This window comes from Scyliorhinus canicula, chromosome 11, assembly GCF_902713615.1.
Source record: "Scyliorhinus canicula chromosome 11, sScyCan1.1, whole genome shotgun sequence".
NCBI lineage: Eukaryota > Metazoa > Chordata > Chondrichthyes > Carcharhiniformes > Scyliorhinidae > Scyliorhinus > Scyliorhinus canicula.
The window spans coordinates 50,296,876-50,319,130 of record NC_052156.1 but is presented as its reverse complement, the minus strand read 5'-3'; the positions used below and the strand labels follow the sequence as shown (position 1 = coordinate 50,319,130).

The 22,255-nt window shown below is 43.8% G+C and overlaps 2 protein-coding genes across 2 annotated transcripts in view; one reads left to right on the top strand and one right to left on the bottom strand.

Moving 5' to 3' along the window:
* Positions 1-7,125, bottom strand: part of LOC119973610 (14-3-3 protein beta/alpha-1-like) — a 70,822-nt gene extending 63,697 nt beyond the window's left edge. Inside the window, exon 1 of the mRNA XM_038811996.1 lies at positions 7,038-7,125. Coding sequence (XP_038667924.1) covers positions 7,038-7,125 — 88 coding nt within the window. The remainder of the gene's footprint in view (positions 1-7,037) is intronic.
* The window catches only part of prickle2b (prickle homolog 2b), a 441,701-nt gene that overhangs the window by 157,757 nt on the left and 261,689 nt on the right, over positions 1-22,255 (top strand).

The window sequence follows — 22,255 nt, the reverse complement described above, 5'->3', positions numbered from 1 at the left end:
GGCAGTAAAGGCAAATGGTATGTTGGCCTTCATAACGAGTGGATTTAAGTATAGTAATTGGGATGTTTGACTTCATTCATAGAATCCCGACCGTGCAGAAGGAGGCAATTCATCCCATCAAGTTTGCACCGACCCTCCAAAAGAGCACCCTACCGAGGCCCAATTCTCCGCCGTATCACAGCCATGATCATAATGAATGGCAGAGTGGGCTTGAAGGGCCGAATGGCTTCCTCCTGCTCCTGTTTTTTTGTACGTTTGTTTTTCTATGTATCCCTGTAGCCTCACCTAACCTTTGGACACTAAGGGGCAATTTAACATGGCCAATCCACCTAACCTGCACATCTTTGGACTGTGGGAGGAACCGGAGCACCTGGGCGAAACTTAGGCAGACACGGCGAGAATGTGCAAATTGCACACAGGCAGTCACCTGAGGTCCGAATTGAATCTGGGTCCCTGGCACTGTGTGTTGCCCAATATACACTGCTTTGATAAGGCCACACTTGGGGTATTGTGTACAATTTTGGTGTCCTTATCTGAGGAAGGATGTTCTTGCGAAGAGGGAGTGCAGCGAACAGTTACCAGGCTGATTCCTGGGATGACAGAACTGTAATATTAGGAAAGATTAAGTCGTTTAGTATTAAAATCATTGCTGTTCGGAAGAGTGAGAGAGGGATTTCATTAACACTTATAAAATTCTAAAAGGATTAGACAGTGTAGATTCAGAAAGAATGTTCCTGATCATAGAATCTTAGATTGTACAGTGCAGAAGGAAGCCGTTCGGCCCATCGAGTCTGCACCGGTCCTTGAAAAGAGCATCCTACTTAAGACCACACCCCCACCCAATCCCCGTAACCCAGTAATCCCGGACACTAAGGGGTAATTTAGCATGGCCAATCCTGCACATCTTTGGCCTGTGTGAGGAAACCGGAGCACCCGGAGGAAACCCACACAGACATGGGGAGAAGGTGCTGTCTCCGCACAGACAGTGACCCAAGCTGGGAATCAAACCAGGGACCCTGGAGCTGTGAAGCAACAGTGCTAACCACTGTTACTGTGCCACCCTGATGGTGAGGAGAGTCCAGAACTAGGAGTTATAGTTTGAGAATAAGGGAAAATTTAAGACTGAGTTGCGGAGAAATTCTTTCACCTCTGTGGAATTTGCTACCACAGAAAATAGTTGAGGCCAATATGTTGTGTGATTTCAAGAAAGAATTAGATATAGCTCTTTGAGCTAAAGGGATCAATGGATAAGGGGGAAGGCGGAGTCAGGGTATTGAATTTCATGAGCAGCCATGATCATAATGAATGGCAAGCAGGTTTAAAGGACCGAATGACCTATTCCTATTTTCTATGTATGTTTATTGCCTAACACTTGAAAAAAGTGCCATTATGAAATTTCAGGGTACATTTTTCAACAGATATTTGTTAGTGATATATAATTATTTGCATAAACTTTACCTTTTGTGGTTTTTTTTGAGTGCTTATTGGGCGGTACCTAACTAGTAAGATACTTATTACAAATTATTCTGTCCTGAAGTAAGCATTGGATGATTTTCCATTTCATTGCGAATGGTCGACAAATATTTTCTTCCCCTTCTGTACTGAAAAACAAAGCTGAAATGAAGTAAATAAAATATGTTCATATTTTAGCCACTGTATGTTACAACGGTGAAGCTGTTTTCCAGAGGTACAGCAGAGGGTGCTACTTTTCACGAACTAGTCTGCATCATGTTTTGAAAAAAAGAAAAGCTTAGTGAAGATATCCATTCCCTTTCACTGCAATCTGAGACAGATTTACAATGAAACACACTGCCAGCCACAGGGTCCCGACCAATAGGGAGTCCCCATGCTGGACTGGTGCACTGAACATCCAATCGGAGGCTGATGAGACTAATTTCCTATCACATGCAAATGCAGAGTGAAAACACTGGTGAATCTGAAAGAGGAAAACCTGGTAACAAACGGTTAACTTGAACTGCGTGTGTGCAAGACTATGACGAAAGGCGAGGGAGAGGCTGCTTAGGTTTTCGTGTCAATTCATGAGGGGCTGAGCTGAACATGTTTGTGCCATGCGTCGGCACTGGTGGACGCAGGCTAGCAAAAGACATGCGGGGCGCGATCGTTGAATCAAGCCACAATATCAGCTGCTGAGCAGGCAAAGTGAACAGGTTTGCAACGGGCACCAGCAATGGTGGACCCAACCAACACCAGCGAGGTGTGACCGTCCAATCAAGCCACGAGGTCAGCTGCTGAGCAGGCGAGGTGAACAGTTTTTCATCTGCTGTCCCGAATCAAGCCATGAGGAGCAGAGGAGCGGACTCAGGCCAGCAACAGGTGCACGACGACGCCCAAGGTGAGGGACAGGTGCAGCGGCCGCAACAAGTGAGGCAGCCTGCCTTGAAGACCCAAGTGAGCGAGGTGAATGATATGGTGAGAATGGGAGGGGGTGGGGTTGAATGTCAGAATTGCAGGGAGGAAGAGTTTTTTAACCTGATAAAATCGTGGGGTTGAAGGTGCAAAAAAGCCTGCTCTTTCAGACACTTTATAAGTGGCCCAACATCAAGCAAGCACCATCAATCTGGCAGTCAAAAACACAGAAAATTGAAGGTGAGTTAAGAGGACGAAGCTAGGAAAAAAGACAGTTTGTCATTTTAATTTAATATGTTTGAAGTGTTGAACGGTGCATAAACTGCACATTCATCCTCATCCAAAAGTATAGGTGAATTATCTGATGACTTGCCGATTTCCAGAGATACTAAATTGCCTGAAAAAGTTGAACAAGAAGTGGATTCTGAATTGACAATAGAACTACCAGATGTTGTTGATTCTTTTGTTGAAGTGAGGGAAAGAACCTATCCTGAAGACATTGCCTTATGGCCAAAATCTGTTTTCCTGGGTATGATGGAACATTTTGCATTAAATTTTTTTTAAAGTATATGGAAAATTTGAGAATAGGAAGGTTGGAAACCGAAAGCAAGTTGCAAGTTTTCATAAGTCTTAATTTCTTAAGAGTGAAGAGAAATGGCATAACATAAAGGAGAAATTGATTAATTTTTTCAGAAACCAATTATTCTCTGATCCGAGTAAAGGGAAACAGGCAATCGTCTGTGGGTATTCTAGCTGGAGAAATGTTGGAAGAGATATTGCTGATCATGAAACTTCCAAAGGCCATATTAAAGCTATGTGTACATTCGTTCAAAGATGTAGAATATCTGGGAAAATTGACTCTACATTATTTGCTCTGTTTGAAAAGGAATGTTCTTCTTGTAGGAAGGTGCTGAATCATGTTGACACAGTCTTCTTTGGTACTACCTCTGAGGACATAATGAGTCATCATTGTCAGCTCGAAGAGTTAATTTTTTAGCCTGCTTTGAACACCTCTGTGAATTTGATGAGCTTCTCAAAGAACATTTGAAAAGTTATCAATATTGTGGCTCGGGGTAGATCACCTTTTTGACCACCAACCTACGATGGCTTCAACACTATAATTGCAGAGCGACTTGGAAATCAATTTACGAATTAAGTAAAAGATACCAAATACTATTCCACAGCAGTTGATTCAACAGCAGGAGTGAGTCATGTAGACCAAGTAACATTTAATTTTAAGATATGTGACCACCAATGGTGAGGTTGTAGATCAATTTCCTTGTTTTTTTCCAGCTATCATCCCACACTTGAATGTCTGTCGAAAAATGTTTTAGAAAACATTGCAAATTCAGGTTTGGACAACAAAAATTATCATGGACAGAGCTTCGATAATGCAGCACATATGGCAGGAAAATATTCAGGTCTACGAGTAAGACTGAACAATTCAAATCCCTGTGCACAATTAATCCCATGTTCCAGCCTCTCTTTGAATTTAATCTGCAATGCTGCAGCTGAATCCTTTGAGGGAGCTGTGCATTTTTTTGACTTTGTTCAAAATGTGTATGCCTTTTTTTTGGTTTCCACATATCGGTGAAATATGCTGCAATCATGCTTGGAATAGGCAAATGGAAAACATTTGACAGACAAAAGAATTTGTGACACCAGGTGGTTTGCTCGTGCAGTTACTGTTTTGGCTTTGAAACAGAACTTGTTGATTTGGAGGAAACCTTATCATAGCTGCTTCAAATTTAGAAAAAACATTTGTGAAAGCTCAAGCTAAATCCTTCGCAGAGAAGTTGAAAAGTACAATATGGCTGTTTTTACTGTTTTGTGGAATGTTTACAGTATTCCTACCCTTGGCAGGAAAGCTAATATTTACAGGAAATTGTTGTTGGAAAGCAATATCTGGAGAATTCTATATCCTTGTTCCTGTTGTCACCCTGCAGACTTTCATGAGTTTTGAGTCAGCTTACAAATGATTTAGCAAACATATCTGAACATTATACAAGCATATAATGCGTTAAGGATTTGGGAAATGGAACATAGGAACATCGTGAGAAGGATATTTAAGCAGCTTGTAGGTGATAGTGTTTCAGAGCAAAGTGTCAAACTGATATCTAAACTTGGAAGTATACATCATAAATTTTAACCATTCCATCTTAAACCTCATACCCAAGAAATTGGGCAATTACGTTATGTGATCTTCCTGTAATTATAGGAAATTAATGATGCAGAGACCATGGGTAGCAGTTGCTTCACAGCTCTAAGGTCCCAGGTTCGATTTCTGGCTTGGGTCACCGTGTGGAATCTGCACGTTCTCCCCGTGTTTGCATAGGTTTCCTCCGGGTGCTCCGGTTTCCTCCCACAGTCCAAAGATGTGCAGGTTAGGTGGATTGACCACGCTAAATTGCCCTTAGTGTCCAAAAAGCTTAGGTGGGGTTTAGTGGGTTACGCCGTTGGTTTAGAACATAGAACATACAGTGCAGAAGTAGGCCATTCGGCCCAATGAGTCTGCACTGACGTTCTTAAGCCCTCACTTCCACCCTATCCCTGGTTGGGAGTGTGGGCTTAAATTGGGTGCTCTTTCCAAGGGCTGGTGCAGACTCGATCGGCCAAATGGCCTCCTGCACTGTAAATTCTATGATGGGCAGCATGGTAGCAAAGTGGTTAGCACAGTTTCTTCACAGCTCCAGGGTCCCTGGTTCGATTTCTGGCTTGGGTCCCTGTCTGTGCAGAGTCTGCATGTTCTCCCCGTGTCGGCGTGGGTTTCCTCCAGGTGCTCCGGTTTCCTCCCATAGTCCAAAGATGTGCAAGTTAGGTGTATTGCCCATACTAAATTGCCCTGAATGTCCAAAAATGTTAGGTGTGGTTACTGGGTTACGGAAATAGGTTGGAAGTGTGGGCTTATATGGGGTGCTCTTTCCAAGGGCCGGTGCAGAATCTTTGGGCCAAATGGCCTCCCTCTGCAATGTAAATTCTATGATAAAACTTTTATTAATTTTTATATCTGATAACTACATTGTAGATTATCACATGAGGTTTCCGGTGGGTCCTGGCACTTTTTATTTTGCTTCTGAGACATTTCTCTGCAGTTTGTTACAGTGCAGTAATAAACATTTGAATCAGAAAATGTGTGAAAACTGAAGTATGACAGGAAATATAAGTGTAGGTTTCATATGCATGAACTGATGTCCCTTCAGACTCTAAGGAAGTGGACATGGCATGGCATTGGGTGTTTGTTGTGACATTGTGGAAGATGCTGTTGGAACTCTTTCAAATGATAGGAACATGAGGTGTAATTAATACAGTGCAGAAAGCAATGTTGGGGAGAATAATGAACAATTGGCTGAAGACAGAAAGAGGCGGGTGGAGGATGGCAAGCCAACCATGAGACCATTGGATTCATGAATCTGAAACTAGCAGCACTGGCTTGTGGAATTATATTTTGTCATGTTATGTAATTTGTCACTTTGATATTGTATAAGAAGAGGAAATGTTTTAAGTAGTTAATACATGGAGGCTTACATTTGAATCAACTGTTTTAAAATATGTGTTTGTTCATTGAACTTCCTTTATGTTCTCATTTACTCAAACTCATCTTTTCTCTGGGAAATTATGTTTTATTGGAGGTGTGTTAATGATAGAGGAATTAAAGTTTTCCAAAGGTTTATTTTTAAGAAGCAGAATTTAAGTTAAAACCAAGATGACCTTGAGGTACCTTCCAGGTTTAAGATTCCAAAATGGAATTAATATAATTATTTTTATAACTAACATGGTATTGCTTTTTATGTGTTTTGATTGGCTTGCCCCTACTTTTTTTTTTAACCTGTTTTTGGTAAATTGAACAAAAGGCTTTGTGTAATGTTAGACATTGACCTGGGCAAAGGGTCATTAATTTGTTGCAAAGATGCTACTGTTTGCATCATTAAATTGCCAAGAGGTCAGTGGTACGAACATGGGAATCATTACTGAATTACTTCAACCAAAGTTGATACTTGAATTTCTCACAAGCATACTCTGTGCTAGGCCTCAGTAATTGGTAACAAAAAAAATCACTTCCATCAAGCTAGAATACAATAATGACATCTGTTCAGATATATAGAAAACTAGGAATTATATAATCAATGATTATATGGCTTGGGTCACTGTCTTTGTGGAGTCTGCACGTTCTCCCCGTGTCTGCGTGGGTTTCCTCCGGGTACTTCGGTTTCCTCCCACATGTCCTGAAAGACGTGCTGTTAGGTAATTTGGACATTCTGAATTCTCCCTTGGTGTACCTGAACAGGTGCTGTTATATGGCAAATAGGGGCTTTTCACTGTAACTTAATTGCAGTATTAATGTAAGCCTACTTGTGACAATAAAGATTATTATTATTATAGTTCACATTGTAATTGCCTTCGCACTTGTGTGTTGTGATGATCTTAGTGTGCATGAATAGATTTCCAGCAAACTGAGAAAGTTGATACCGCAGAGAAGGTAAAGGTCCTGTCTGGGCATCGCTTGAAATTAAGTTATAATAGGTTTTAGGACTTGATTTGAAAAAGTTTTACATACCTGTAAGCTCCCCAATGCTGACAGTGCCATTGTTTTTAGAACCTCACACAAACTCTGATCCTTGACATTGAATCCATACCCTCCATTTTCAGCCTCACATTCGGGCTGCACTCACCTTCAGCAGTTTTGGCATCGTTGTCAATTCTGACCTGGGCTTTGAATTCCATATCTGATCCAACATCTGGACTTTTTGCTTCCCACATCTACAACAGTGCCTGCTGTGCCCCATTTCCATCCATTTGCTGCTAAAATCTTTTGGGCATTGCTTTGTCACCTCCAAACTCAACTACTCTTGATATTCTCTTTGCTGCCTGTTCTTCAATTCTGCAACTTGTCCAGAACTATTCACATTTATTCTATCCTGCACATGTATAAAATCCCACTCATCTGTCATTGATCTCCATTGGACCCCTCCGGTTTAATTAATTTCAAAATCCTTGTTCCTGTCCTCTGAACCCTATATCTGTCTAATTAGCTTCAAGAAACCAAGAAATAAGAGCAGGGATGGGCCATTTGGTCTCTCGAGCCTTCTCTGCCATTCAATGACTCATCTTGGGCATCAACTTCACTTTCCTGCCCGCTTCCCGTATCCACTGATTCCCTGAGACCACGAATCTGTCTAATCCAGCCTTGTATGTATCCAACGATGGAGCATCCACTCCCCTACAGGGTTGAGAATTCCAAAGATTTACTGCCTTTTGAGGGAGTAATTCTCCTCATCACAACCGTAAACTATCGCCCCTTCCTGAGACCGCCCTCCATGTTTTAAATTCCCTGACCAGTGGAAACAGTCCTATCAGCCCCTTCAGAAAATTTGTAGGTTTTAATGAGATTGCCTTCTAAACTTCCAGAGAGTATAAGCCCAATTTACTCAGCCTTGCATCATAGGACAAACACCTATCTGAAGGACCAATTTAGTGAAACTTCACTGTACTGCCTCCAGATGCAAGTATATCTATTCCTAAATGTGGAGAGAAAAAACTGGACACAGTATTCCAATGTGGTCTCAACCAAATCTTGTACAATTGTAACAAGATTTCTTTATTCGTGTCCTCCAAACTCCTTGAGATAGAGACCATTTGTCTTCCTGATTGCATGCTGTAACCGCATGTAACCCTATATCCCCCCTCCTGGATGCTTCATTCCTCTAGATCTTTTTCTGATTATTAGTGTGATGTAACCATCAATTCACATCGAGACACGATAGGAAGTAAACTGTGGTTTTAATAGACTTACAATTGAGCCTTCCTGCGACCAGAAGAACTGAGGGCAGGCTCACAAGGCTGCAGCACTTACTTCTGGTAGTGGGAGGGGTCATGGGCGGAGCCAAGGGTGGAGCCCTGTACAAGCTCCTTATCTCCCCCTGTGGGCAGAGCCACGCAACGGCTCACAGACAGAGCCCACAAGGACACAATACTATACAATGTGAATTACATGAAGTACATTCACCACATAGTGTAAAGTCTCCAACTCATCCATGAATCTCACTGACTGGTGGATTCAATAGGCTGAAGATATGAAAAGTTCAAAACTTCCAAATATGAAGAACAAAAGAGAAAGATTTGGATTCATATAATTGCTCTTATAACCACAGACATCCCAAAGTGGTCTAGAACTTCCATAATCAGCGATATACTTTTGAAGTACAATTATTACTGTTTATCCTGCAAATGCAAATCAAGTAAATGATCAGTTAATCTGTTTGAGTGATGTTGGTTGAAAGAATAAACTTTGGACAGAACATTGGGAGAACGTCTCGGTACAGTACTGTGGAATTTGTTATACAAGAAATCAGCACGCAGGGCCTCAGTTTATCATGCTAAATTGATATCGGGGTACCTTCTGACACAGCACTTGCATAACATTTAAATGCCATCTTAATATGGGCTCAAATTCTCCAGTATTGCTTGATGACTGGATTGGAGGGCAGAGTATTATTAAGAAACTAAGCTAACAATATGTGTTATAGAATTCAATCTTCAGTCTTTCAAGAACCTGATTTCACCTGAATATCGAGGATTATTGCTGATAAGAAAGCTCCAGGCAAAGTGGAGTGTGCCTGTGGTTTGGGAAAACGCATCAAAGACCTGGGTCTCAGTACAACCTCTCCGAATGTTAAGTATCAAGCTTCTCTAGCACAATCTTCCAGTTCTTCCGATACCTACAGATATTGGTTTATTGTTAGAATGGCTAAAGTGTCAGGTTTACCAAAGGCTATCTTCATTAACAGTCGTTGACTGATAAAATGTTGCAGAGAGCACACCACATAATAAAAAAATCTGATCCTGATCAGCATTGGTTTACATAAAGAGGTAACTCCTTGTTGACAAAATCCTCTTTTCCCAAATTCTGGAGACAAGGCACATGGCCTTCTTGAAAGTATGGCTTTTCTGATTGATGTCCTTGTTTGCCATTATCAAAGCGCATAGGAAAGTCATGCAGCATTTAAGAGGGCTAGACATACCACATCCCTACCCTCCCCCAGCATTGCCTTTCTTCATTAAATATACAATCAACAGAGATCATAAGACCTTAGTGAGGATGTGTGTAAAGAGTACATTTCTTTTTTTAATAAACTCATTTTATTCAAACTTGTATCAAAGTAGGTTACAGCAAATAAACACCCCAGGAACCATTCTTCCAAAAACCAACTACCTGTATACAGTTTGTACAGATTTTCCCCTTTTTCACCCCCCCCCCCCCTTGCGACGAACAGCTCCTCAAACACGGTCACAAACAGTCCCCCACCTTTTCTCAAACTCCCCTGCTGAGCCCCTTAACTCAACTTTATCTTCTCTAACCACAGGAAGTCATACAGGTCACCCAACCATGCTGCTACCCCCAGTGGCGATGCCCGACCGCCACTCCAGCAAAAGTCAGAGAGGCGAAGGCCAAGACATCGACCTTCCTCCTCTCCATGAGCTCCGGCTTCTCTGAAACCCCAAATATCGCCACCAAAGGGTCCAGTCCCACTCCCTCCTCCACTATCCTGGCTAAGACCACGAACTCTCCTGCCCAGAATCTTCACATTTTTCACAGCCCAAAACATGTGCGCATGATTCGCTGGCCCCTGCCACACTTCTCACACTCATCTGCTACCCCCTGAAAGAACCCACTCATTCTCGCCCGAGTCATATGCACCCTATGCACCACCTTAAACTGTATCAGGCTCATTCTTGCACATGAGGTCCTGTTTACCCTTCGCAGTGCCTCACTCCCTACTCCCAATTGATCTCCATTCCACTCCGCTTCCCATTTCTCCATGATCTTCACCACCCGCTCACCTCCCTGCTCCCCCAGCCACTATAGCCCCATTCTCCCCCCCCCCCCCCCCCCCCTTCCACATCCGGAAGCAGCAGTCGCTCCAGCAGTGTTTATCCCGGCAATCTAGGGAACCCCTTCCAGACCTTTCGTGCAAAGTCCCTAACCTGTAGATACCTGAACTCACTACCCCTCGGCAGCTTTACCCTCTCCCTTAGGTCCTCCAGACTGACGAACCCTTCCTCCAAATACAAATCCTCACCTTGACCAGCCCCACTTCCTCCACCTCCTGTATACACTATCCATCGCCCCCGGCTCAAACCAATGATTCTTGCACAGCGGCGTTAGCACCGACATCCTTTCCACCCTAAAATGCCTCCTCAGCTGATTCCGTATCTTCAACCGTGGACTGCACCACTGGGCTCCCTGAATATTTACTCTGAGTCCTTGGCAATGCTGCCGTCACCATAGCCCTCAAACTAGACCTCTCACAAGATTCCTCCTCCATCCTAACCCATTCTACCCCTTCTCCTTCCCACCACCACCCGCCGCACCTTGTTCACATTCGCCGCCCAATAATAATGACACAAGTTTGGGAACGCCAACCCCTCTGTAGCAGGGTCCCGCCCCACCCTCGGGCACCTTTCCGCCCAATACAAAGTCAGATGATGTGTCCACTCTCCGAAAAAAGGCCTATGGTATAAAGGTTGGGAGAGCCTGAAAGATAAACAAGAACCTCAGCAGAATATTCATTTCACCACTTGGACCCTCCCCGCCATTTAGTGCAGTGTATCCCACCTCTTAAGATCCTTCCTGGCCTCCTCCACCAGCTTCGTTAAGTTCCACTTATGGAGCCCATCCATTCCTCGCTACTTGAATCCCCAAGTACCTAAACTTATCCCTCGCTACCCGTAAATGGCATCCCCCCAATTAGCCCGGTGTGCCAGCTCATTCACCGGGAATACCTCACTTTTCCCTACATTCAGGTTGTATCCCGAGAACCCTCCAAACCTCCCCAACCGGCCCATAATCCTTCCCAGACTCTCCAACAGATCCGAAACATAAAAGAGTATATTTCACCAAAGAGGGAATAGAGCAGATCTGCCACGTGTTGCATTAATGTGGACAAGTCCCATAGCCTCCCTGGCTATGATGTGACAAATTATCAAATGTTATAACAAAGGCTCATTTCAGGAAGCAAAGCTTTATAGAATCATATAAAGTCACGAAGCCATTTGGCCCATTATGTCTTTACCAGCTTTTTTAATTAAGGGCCAATTTAGCATGGCCAATCCACCTACCCTTGCTCATCTTTGGGATGTTGGGACGAGACCCATGCAGGCACAGGGAAAATGAGCAAACTCCACATGGACAGTGATATACCCCAAATACTCCAATACCCCAAATATTGCCATTTCTGGACTCAAAGTCACGCTCCTTCCAGGACCTCTGAATGACGTCTGCAGATCCCTGCCAGAATCCCCTCAACTTTGGACATGCCCAGAAAATGTGTACATGGTTTGGCCGAGTTACTCCCACACTGCCCTCACCTATCCCACCACTTCCTCATAAAACCTACATCATCCAGGCCGCAAAATGCCGCCTCCACTCCCTCCCACACTGACCCCTCCCCCACTGTCCTAACCATCGATATGTTAGCGGCCCAGTAATAGTTAATAAAATTCGGAAGGGCCAAGCCCCCCCTCTCCGTTCCCCCGTTCCAAAAGTACTTTCTTAAGTGCCTTCTTGTGATGCAGCAGTACTAACCACTGCGCTACCGTGCCATCTTGTAGCAGCTCTTGAAAGAGATATCCAATTATTTCTCAGCCCCTGACCTATCAAATTTCTTTGCTTGTAATGTCAGCCAAGTGAAGTACAGGAATGCATTCTACAGGTGATTGACACAATTTACTGGAGAACTGGGAGCTTACCATTTTTGGCACCACAACATCGTTCATGGGATGTGGATATTGCTGACGAGGCCAACATTTATTGACCATCCATAATTGCTGTTTGGAAGATGGGGGATTGGCTGCCTTCTTGAACCGCAACTTTCGAGGATTCCAGGCTTTCTTACATCCAGTATGCAACCAGGAGCACCCAAATGCTTCGATTTCTGCTGAAATCTGCCCGAGATTCGGCTTGAGCTGATAATGGCAAGTAACATTTACGTGACAACTGTCAGACAATGATCAACTCCAACAAGGTGTGAAACTATCTTTCTTGGCCCTTGGTGGCATCATTGAATACCCCACTATCAAAGTCTGGGTAGCACAATTGACTGGAAATCTAAATGGGCAACTCACGAATATTGTGGCTACAAGAGTAAGTCAGAGGCTGGACATTCTGTGGGGACTGACTTACCTGATTCCAAAACCTCTCCAACTTCTACAAGGCACAGCTCAGGAGTGTGATGGAATATTCTCCCAATTGCTTGGATGGATGCAGCTCAAATAACACACAAGAAACTTAACACCAACCAAGGCAAAGCAACCTGCTTGATTGACACCCAAACCCTCACCGTAAACATTCACGCCCACCTCCACTGGCACAACGTGGCTATAGTATTAATGGATGTTAATTGTATTGTCATTGTTAAAGCTATACAGGTGGAGGGCAATGATTGACTTTTGAACACTAGATGTTGGTTAGGGTGAAGGCAGACGTATGTAATACTACATTCTGCAAACAAATCTAGGATGAAGTTAAAAGATTGCAAGCATTCCCATTTCACAATGTGGCTTCAAAATGAATTAACATTGTAGAAGAGGGTGGTTGTCCAAAGATGGAAACTTAAGGAAACCAAATTCAGACAAGAATTCTCATTTATACCCATTTGGAAACAAATGGACTGATTAGCAATAGATAACATGGTTTTTGTGAAGGGGAGGTCGTGCCTCACTAACTTGATCGAGTTTTTTGAGGAGGTGACAAAGATGATTGATGAGGGGAGAGCGGTGGATGTTGTTTACATGGGCTTCAGTAAAGCCTCATGGCAGACTGGTACAAAAGGTGAAGTCACACGGGATCAGAGGTGAGGTGGTAAGATGGAGACAGAACTGGCTCGGTCACAGAAGGCAAAAGGTAGTAGTAGGAGGGTGTTTTTCTGAATGGAAGGTTGTGACTAGTGGTGTACCACAGGGATATGTGCAGGGTCTCTGTTACCTGTAGTATACATAAACAATTTGGAGGAAAATGTAGATGGTCTGATTAGTAAGTTCGCGGATGACACCAATGTTGGTGGAGTGGCAGGTAATGTTGAGGATTGTCAGCGGATACAGCAGGACATAGATACGTTGGAGACTTGGGTAGAGAAATGGCAAATGGAGTTTAATCCAGACAAATGTAATGCATTTTGGTAGGTATAACATAAAGGGGAAATATACCATAAATGGCAATACTCTTCAGAATATAGAAAGTCCAGAGAGATCTGGGTGTGCAGGTTCACAGATCTTTGAAAATAGCAACAAAAGTGGACAAGATAGTCAATAAAGCATACGAAATGCATATCTTCATTGGATGGGGCTTCGAGTAAAAATCTGGGAAGTCACACTGCAGTGTATAGAATCTTGGTATGGCCGCACTTGGAATATTGCGCACAATTCTGGTTGTCACATTACCAGAAGGATGTGGAGGCTTTGGAGAGGGTGCAGAAGTTGTTTATCAGGATGTAGCCTGGTCTAGAAGGTGTTAGCTATGCAGAGATGCTGAATAGACTCGGACTGTTTTCATTAGAACGACGTTGATGGGTGACCTGATAAGAGGTCTACAAGATTGAGGGGCATGGATAGAGTGGATGGGCAAGCACTCTTTGCCAGGGTGGAGGGGTCAGTCACAAGGGGACAAAGGTTAAGGTCCGTGGGGCAAAGTTTAGAGGAGATATGCGAAGCAGGTTTTTTTTTTACACAGAGGGAGGTGTGTGCCTGGAACGCGCTGCCAGGGGAGGTTGTGGAAGCAGATACATTAACGGCGTTCTAAAAGCATCTTGACAAATACATGGATAGGATGGGTATAGAGGGATACGGCACAAGTAAGTGCTGAGGGTTTTGGTCAAGGTTGGTATCATGATTGGTACAGGCTTGGAGGGCCGAAGGGCCTGTTCCTGAACTGTATTGTTCTTTGTAACTTGCATTATATTTGTGGTGAATAGTTGAAAGCTCATGGTGTGATTACTCATTGAGGCATTCTGAGTCCAAGCATAATGATCTTTGGAGAAACAGAGTGGATATGCAGACCTAAAGAGAACATAAGGTATGGCTTTGGCATTGTTGTTTCCTCAGTAAAACCAACAACAAAGCATTTTATGAGTGGGATGCAAATCAGTTAGCTACTGATGTTAGATAATCTATCAAGCTTCATGGATAGAATTTATCAGAAAAGAAGCACCAACAACCATGTGCTTGCAGGATCAAATTCAAAACAGATTATACAAAGAACTTTACATTTCTTTTAAAATCTTTTGTTGGTATTTTCAAGAATTACAAACGCTAATGTACATTACTGATCGTGTTCATTTACTGTACAATACAGAAAGGTTGTCTTTTCTTCCCTTGAATTTTCCTTTGTACAGTCTGCCGCCACCCGGCTCGGCGGGCGGCCTTTCCCGCCGTTGCACGTCCCTTGTATCCTCCCTAGTTGGTTCTTCTCCCCCCCCCCCCCCCCCTAAGGTTGTGCGTTCCTATGATTCTTCCTTGTCTTTCTTTTTCCTCACTCTTTTCTTTCTAACTTTCCAGCTTCCCTGTTGCTGGCTTCAAACAGGTTCTGGAACAGGCCGACAAACTGCCCCCATGCATTTCGGAAGCCTTCCTCCGACCCTTGGATGGCATACTTAATCTTCTCCAGGTGGAGAAATTCCAAAAGGTCAGCTAGCCAGCCCATAGCTATGGGTGGTGCTGCTGATCGCCAGCTGAGCAGGATTCTCCGGCGTGTGATTAGGGAAGCGAAAGCTAGGGCATCAGCCCTCTTTCACATGTGTAGTTCTGGCTGCTCTGATACCCCGAAGATTGCTGCATTTGGGCATGGCTTCACCCTCACCCTACAACCTTGGACATTTCCTCGGAGAAGGCTGTCCAGAACCCAGCAAGTTTGGGCAAGCCCAGAACATGTGGGTGTGGTTGGCTGGGCTCCTCTGGCAACGTTCATATTTGTCCTCCACCTCTGGGAAGAACCTCCTCATTCGGGTTCTGGTCAGGTGTGCTCTATGCACCACTTTGAACTACATGAGGCTGAGCTTTGCGCACGAGGAGGTGGAGTTGGCCCTGCTTAGTGCTTCGCTCCAGAGTCCCCACCCCACTTCTGTTCCCATTTCGTCCTCCCATTTCCGTCTGGTCTCAGTCCAGTAGCTGTCCATACAATTTACCATAGAGTCCCCCTTCTTTACTGTCTGTATTCATCAGGTCTTCTAGTGGTGTGGTTTCCGGGGTCCGGGGTACCCTACGGTCCTCTTTGCGGAGGAAGTGCTTTTTTTGCAGCTGTCTCCTTTCCTGTCCTGTCGTCAGTTCCCATTCCTCCGACAGTTCATTCAGTGGCGCTAGTCTGTGTCCTATGTAAAAGTCCCTAACTGTCAGTGTGCCCCTGGCCTGTCTCCATTTCTTGAAGGTGGTGTCTAGCATGGCTGGAAGGAATCTGTTGCTTGCTGCAGATGGGGGCTATGGGGACATCCTAATCAGCCGAAAGTGCTGTCTTAATTGGGCCCACATTTTCAGTGTAGCCGCTACCACTGGGCTTGATGTGTATTTTGCCAAGGGGGATGGGAGTGCTACTGTAGCCAAGGCCCGGAAGATCGTCCCCTTGCAGGAGGCCTCCTCCATCTGCACCCACTCTGAAATGGGTTTTGTGTACCCATCCCCTCACTCTTTCTACCGTTGCTGCTCAGTGGTAGTACTGCAGGTTTGGTAATGCCAGGCCACCTTTGATTTCCTCTTTTGCAGTGTTGGTTTGAGAACTCTCGGATTCTTTACCCCCCCACCCCCCACACACACACACACAAACGCCATGATTAGGCTGTCTACATTTGGAAGAAGATCGGTGTGTCCCCCCCCCACACACACACACAAACGCCATGATTAGGCTGTCTACATTTGGAAAGAAGATCGGTGTGGATCTAAACAGGAAGAGGAACCTTGGCAGCACGTTCATTTTGGACCGTCTGCACTTTCCCCGCCAGGGAGAGTGGGAGTGTGCCCCACCTTTTGAAGGTCCTTTTTAACTTCCTCCACCAGGCTAATCAGGTTCCACTTTTGGATCTGTGTCTAGTCTCTGGCTATTTGGATCCCCAGATGTCGGAATCTATTTAACCGAGCAGCCCTACAGCTCTGTCCCTCCCCTGTTTGGTTCACTGGGAATGTCTCACTTTTGCCCAGGTTGAATTTATAATCCGAGAAGGTTCTGAACTCTTTAAGGATCTGCTTGATTGCCTTCAGTCCTTCCTGTGGCTTCAAGACATAAAGGAGCAGGTCATCCGCATAGAGTGAGGACTCTGTGCATGTAAATAATCCAGCAACATCATGTTCTGTTTTTTGGATTGACCTCATCCTGTATTACATGTATTGACTACATTTAATGTTGAGATCACTTGATTATTTTAGAAAACTGCATGGTCCACAATCTTGATGGTAGTATATGATAAACAAATGTTTCTACTCTCTGGAAGTATAAAAATTCTACCTAGTTGTAGTGGCCTGGAAACGTTTGCATTTCAGTATAGAGCACAGAGTGCTGTGGTTCCCTGTCAAACAAAATTCTGACTTTTGCATTTGTCTGCTAATTTTATAGACCTATTTGTGTCTTTGACCACTCTTGTCTCTGGTTTAGGTCTCGGACAATTGCCAGGGTAGGGGATAGAGCTGTAGCTGGGGAAGAGGAATTTGGGAAGGGGCCGGAAACAACTGTTTCAGTCTTCCCAATATTTATTGGAGCAATTTTCTGCTCGTCTGGTACGAGATGTATGATGAGCAGCCTGATCATTTCGCAACGTGAATAAGTCCGAAAAAGGTAACGGTGAGTTGGAGCTGGATGTTATCACTTACATGTCAAACTGATGCTGTGCTTTTGGATGATGTCAGCAAAGGGCAGCACGTAGATGACAAATAGAACGAGCCTGAGGATAGATCCTTGGGGACACCAGAGCTTATGGTGCATAAGCAGGAAGAGAAATTATTGCAAGTGATGCTCTGTCTACGATCAGATAAGAATGGAACCAGGCACGAGTAATTCCAACTAGTTGGATAACCATGGAGAGGCATTGGTGGAGAGTGGTGTGGCTAACAATGCATACACGGAAGTACAAGGAGGGATATTGCCTTTATTGCAGTCACATAGGATGTAATTTGTGACTTTGATAAGGGATGTTTTAGTCCTAAGGCAATCGCAGAAACCTGACTGGAGGAATTTAAACATGGAGTTTCATGAAAGATAACATACAATTGGGGGGGGGGGGGGGGGTGGGGTGGTGGTGGAAACATGGTGAAGGACTTCAGTGAGGAAAAGGGAGGGTTGGAATTAGTTCAGTAGTTTGAAAGGACAATGGAAGTCAACAGTTGTTTTCTTTGTGAGGGAGGAGAGCAAATTTTAAGGAGGGACAACACCTGCAGAGAGAGAATTATTAATAATATCTTAATAAAGAAAACTACAATGGCATGAGCGAAAGTTGGCTATTATAGATTGAGAAACGTTTCTTAAAGGGATAACAGAGGATAGTTACTTAAAGGGATGACAGAGGATAGGCAATGGCAAACAGTCAAGGAGCGCATGGTGGGGGGAGGAACTGCAACAATTGTTTATTCTTATCTGGCACAAAGTTAAAACAGGAAAGATGGCCAATCCATGACTTACAAAGGAAATTAGAGATAGTATTAGATCCAAGAAATTGGCCAAGAAAAACAACAGATCCATAAGACATAGGAGCAGAATTTGGCCATTTGGCTCATCAAGTCTGGTCTGCCATTCATCATGGCTGATGTGTTTCTCATCCCCAATCTCCTGCCTTCTCCCCATAACCTTGAATCCCCTTATTAATCAGAACCTATCTATCTCTATCTTTAAGCCACTAAATGATTTGGCCTCCACAGCCTTCTGCAACAATGAGTTCCACACATTCATCACCCTCTGGCTGAAGAAATGCCTTCGCATCTCAGTTTTAATGGTCATCCCTTCAGTCTGAGGCTGTGGCCTCGGGTTCTGGTTTTCCTACAAGTGGAAACATCCTCGTCACGCCCACTCTATCCAGGCCTCTCATTATCCTGTAAGTTTCAATAAGATCCCCCCTCATATAAACCTCCAACGAGTACAGATCCAGAGTCCTCAACTGCTCCTTATGACGAGCTCTTCATTCCAGGGATCCTTCTTGTGAAACTCCTCTGGACCCTTTCCAAGGCCAGCACATTCTTTCTTCGATACGGGACCCAAAACTGCTCACAATACTCCAAATGGGGTCTGATCAGGGCCTTGTACTGCATCGGGAGTACATCCCTGGTCTTGTATTCTAGCCCTCTCAGCATGAATGCTAACGTTGCATTGTCTTCCTAACTGCTGATTGAACTTCCGTATTAACCTTCAGAGAATGTTGAACTAATGAAAATGAAAACTAGGGCTTCCTTTGTGCCTCTGATTTCTCAGTCTTTTCCCTTTTGAAAATAGTCTATGGCTCCATTCTTCTGACCAAAGTACGCAACCTCACACTTTTCCACATTGTATTCCAACGGCCACTTCTTTGCCCACCCTCCTAGCCTATCCAAGTCCTTATGCAACTCTGCTGCTTCCTCATTACAACCTGTCCCTCTGCATATCTGGTATCATCTGCAAATTTAGCAACAGTGTCCTCCGATCCTTATTCCAGATCATTAATATATATTATGAAAAGTTGTGGTCCCAACAATAACCCCTGAGTACACCACTAGTCACTGGCTGCCATCCTGAAAAAGACCCCTTTTATCTTCACTGTCAGCCTTCTGTCAGTCAGCCAATCTTCTATCATACCAGTATCTTACCCTAAGTACCATGGGCTCTTAACTTATTTAACAGCCTCCTACATGGCATCTTGTCAAAGGCCTTCTGGAAATCTAAATAGATCACGTCCACTGTTCTTCTCTGTCTAACTTCCTTGTTACCTCGTCAAAGAATTCTAACAGATTTGACAGACATGATCTCCCCTTGACGAAACCGTGCTAACTCAATTCTGAGGATTGGGAGCAGTTTAGAATTCAGCAAAAAGGACCAAGGGAGTCATTATCGCAGAACGTTGGTATGCAGGTACAGCATGTAATTAAAAAGGCAGTGGAATGTTAGCGTTTGTTGCAAAAGGACTGGAGTATAAAAGTAGAGAAGTGTTGTTGCAATTGTATAGGGTGTTGGTGAGACCACATCTGGAGTATTATGTCCAGTTTTGACGACCTTATTTGAGGAAGGATGTGGTGGCATTGGAGGCAGTTCAGATTGATTCTGAGGATGAAATGGTTGACATACGAGGAAAGATTGAACAGTTTAGTCTTATTCGCGCAGGAGTTTAGAAGGATGACGGGGAAATCTGATCGAGGTATATAAAATACTAAAAGGGATTGATAAAGTAAACATAGACCAAATGTTCCCTCTTGTGCGGCAATCTAGAATGAAAGGTCATGGATATAGGTTGAGAAGCAGTAGATTTAGATGAGAAGGAACTACTTCTTGCAGATGTGGTGAATTTGTGGAACTCATTGCCCCATTGCACGGTGGAATCCCAGTCATTAAAAGGTTTCAAGAAGGAGATGGATATACCTGATAAAAAACAGATTAAAGGGATATGGGGTACAGATGGGAAGGTGAATTTGAGGTCAGCCATAATCTGATTGAATGGCGGAGCAGGCTTGAAGGGTTGAATTGCCTATTTCTGCTCCTGATTCCTAATTCCTATGTCCTATGTTAAGAAGGGGAAAATAGAGTACGAGAGTAAGCTTTAGGGAATGTAAAATCTGACTGTAAAAGTTTCTGTAGGTACGTGAAGAGAAAAAGATTTGTGAAGACAAATGTAGTCCCTTTACAATCGGAAACGGAAATGTATAATAGGGGACAAAGAAATAGCTGAGCAACTGAACACATACTTTGTTCTGTCTTCACAAATCAGATACCAGAAATGTCGGGGAACCCAGGGTTTAGTGAGAGCGAGGAACTGAAGGAGAGAAATATCAGTAGAGAAATGGTGTTGGGGAAACTGATGGAATTAAGGCTGATAAATCCTCACAGCCTGATGATCTACATCGCAGAATATTTAAGGAAGTGGTTCCAGAAATAGTGGATGCTTTGGTGGTCATCTTCCAGGATCCTATAGACTTTGGAACAGTCCCTGCAGATTGCAGGGTAGCTAATGTAACTCCACTATTTAAAAAGGGAGGTAGAGAGAAAACAGGAAATTATAGACCAGTCAGCCTGACATCAATAGTGGGAAAATTCTAGAGTCCATTATCAAAGATTTCATAACAGAGCACTTAGTGGCAGGATTGGATAGAGTTAGCATGGATTTATGAAGCGGAAATCATGCTTGACAAATCTACTGGAATTATTCGAGGTTGTAACTATTAGAGTTGACGAGGTTGTAACTATTAGAGTTGACGAGGGGGAGGCAGTGAATGTGTTATATTTGGACTTTCAGAAGGCTTTTTACAAAGTCATGCAGAAGAGATTAGTGTGTAAAATTAAAGTGCGTGGGATTAGGGTTAGTGTATTGAGCTGGATAGAAAACTGGTTGGTAGACATAAGAACTAGGAGCAGAAGTAGACCGTCCGGCCCTTCGAGCCTGCTCCGCCATTCTATAAGATCATGGCTGATCTATTCGTGGTCTCAGAACCACTTACCCGCATTCTCGCCATATCCCGTAATTCCTTTATTTTTCAAAAAAAATCTACCCTATCTTTAAATATATTCAATGAAGTAGCGTCTACTACTCCTTTCGGTAGGGAATTCCATACTTTAACCACCCTCTGAGTGAAGAAGTTCCTCCTTGATTCAGTCCTAAATCTGCCCCCCCCTAATCTTGAGGCTGTGCCCTCTTGTCCTACTTTCACCTACCAGTGGAAACATCCTTTCTACTTCTATCTTATCCATTCCCTTCAAAATTTTATATGTTTCTATTAGATCCCCCCTCAACCTTCTGAATTCCAGTGAATATAATCCCAATCTACTCAGCCTCTCCTCATACGATAACCCCCTCAACTCCGGAATCAGCCTAGTGAACCTCCTCTGCACCCCCTCTAGTGCTAGCACATCCTTTCTCAAGTGTGGAGACCAAAACTGCACACAGTACTCCAGGTGTGGCCTCACCAGCACCTTGTACAACTGCAACATTACCTCTCTGCTTTTAAACTCAGTCCCCTTCGCAATGAAGAACACAATTCCATTTGCCTTCTTAATTACTCGTTGCACCTGACAGAAAAAAAGGGCTAGATTCTCCCGCCCCGGCCAGCGTAAGAACGCCAGGGGCGAGCCGCATACAATAGATTAGGAATTAACAGGTCTTTTCAAATTGGCAAGCAGTGATTAGTGGGGTACCACAGGGATCGGTGCTAGGGCTAGTGGGGTACCGCAGGGATCGGTGCTAGGACCTCAGCTATTCACAATATATATTAATGATTTAGATGAGGGAATAATGTAATATCTCCATGTTTGCAGATGACACCAAGTTGGGTGGGAGGATGAGCTGTGAAGAAGATGCAGAGCCTTCAGTGTGATTTGGGCAAGTTAAGTGAGTGGGCAAATGAATGGCAGATATAGTATAATTCGGAGAAATGCGAGGTTACCCACTTTGGTATAAAAAACGAGAAGGCATTATCTGAATGGCCATAAATTAGGAGAGGGAAATGTGCAATGAGACCTGGGTGTCCTCGTACACCAGTCATTGAAGGTAAGCATGCAGGTACTGCAGTCTATAAAGAAGGCAAATGGTATGTTGGCCTTTGTAACAAGAAATTAGAGTACAGGAGCAGGGATGTCTTGCTGCAATTGAGGCCACACCTGGAACATTGTGTGCAGTTTTGGTCTCCTTATAGGAAGGATGTTCTTGTGCTCGAGGGAGTGCAGCAAATGTTTACCAGTCTGATTCCT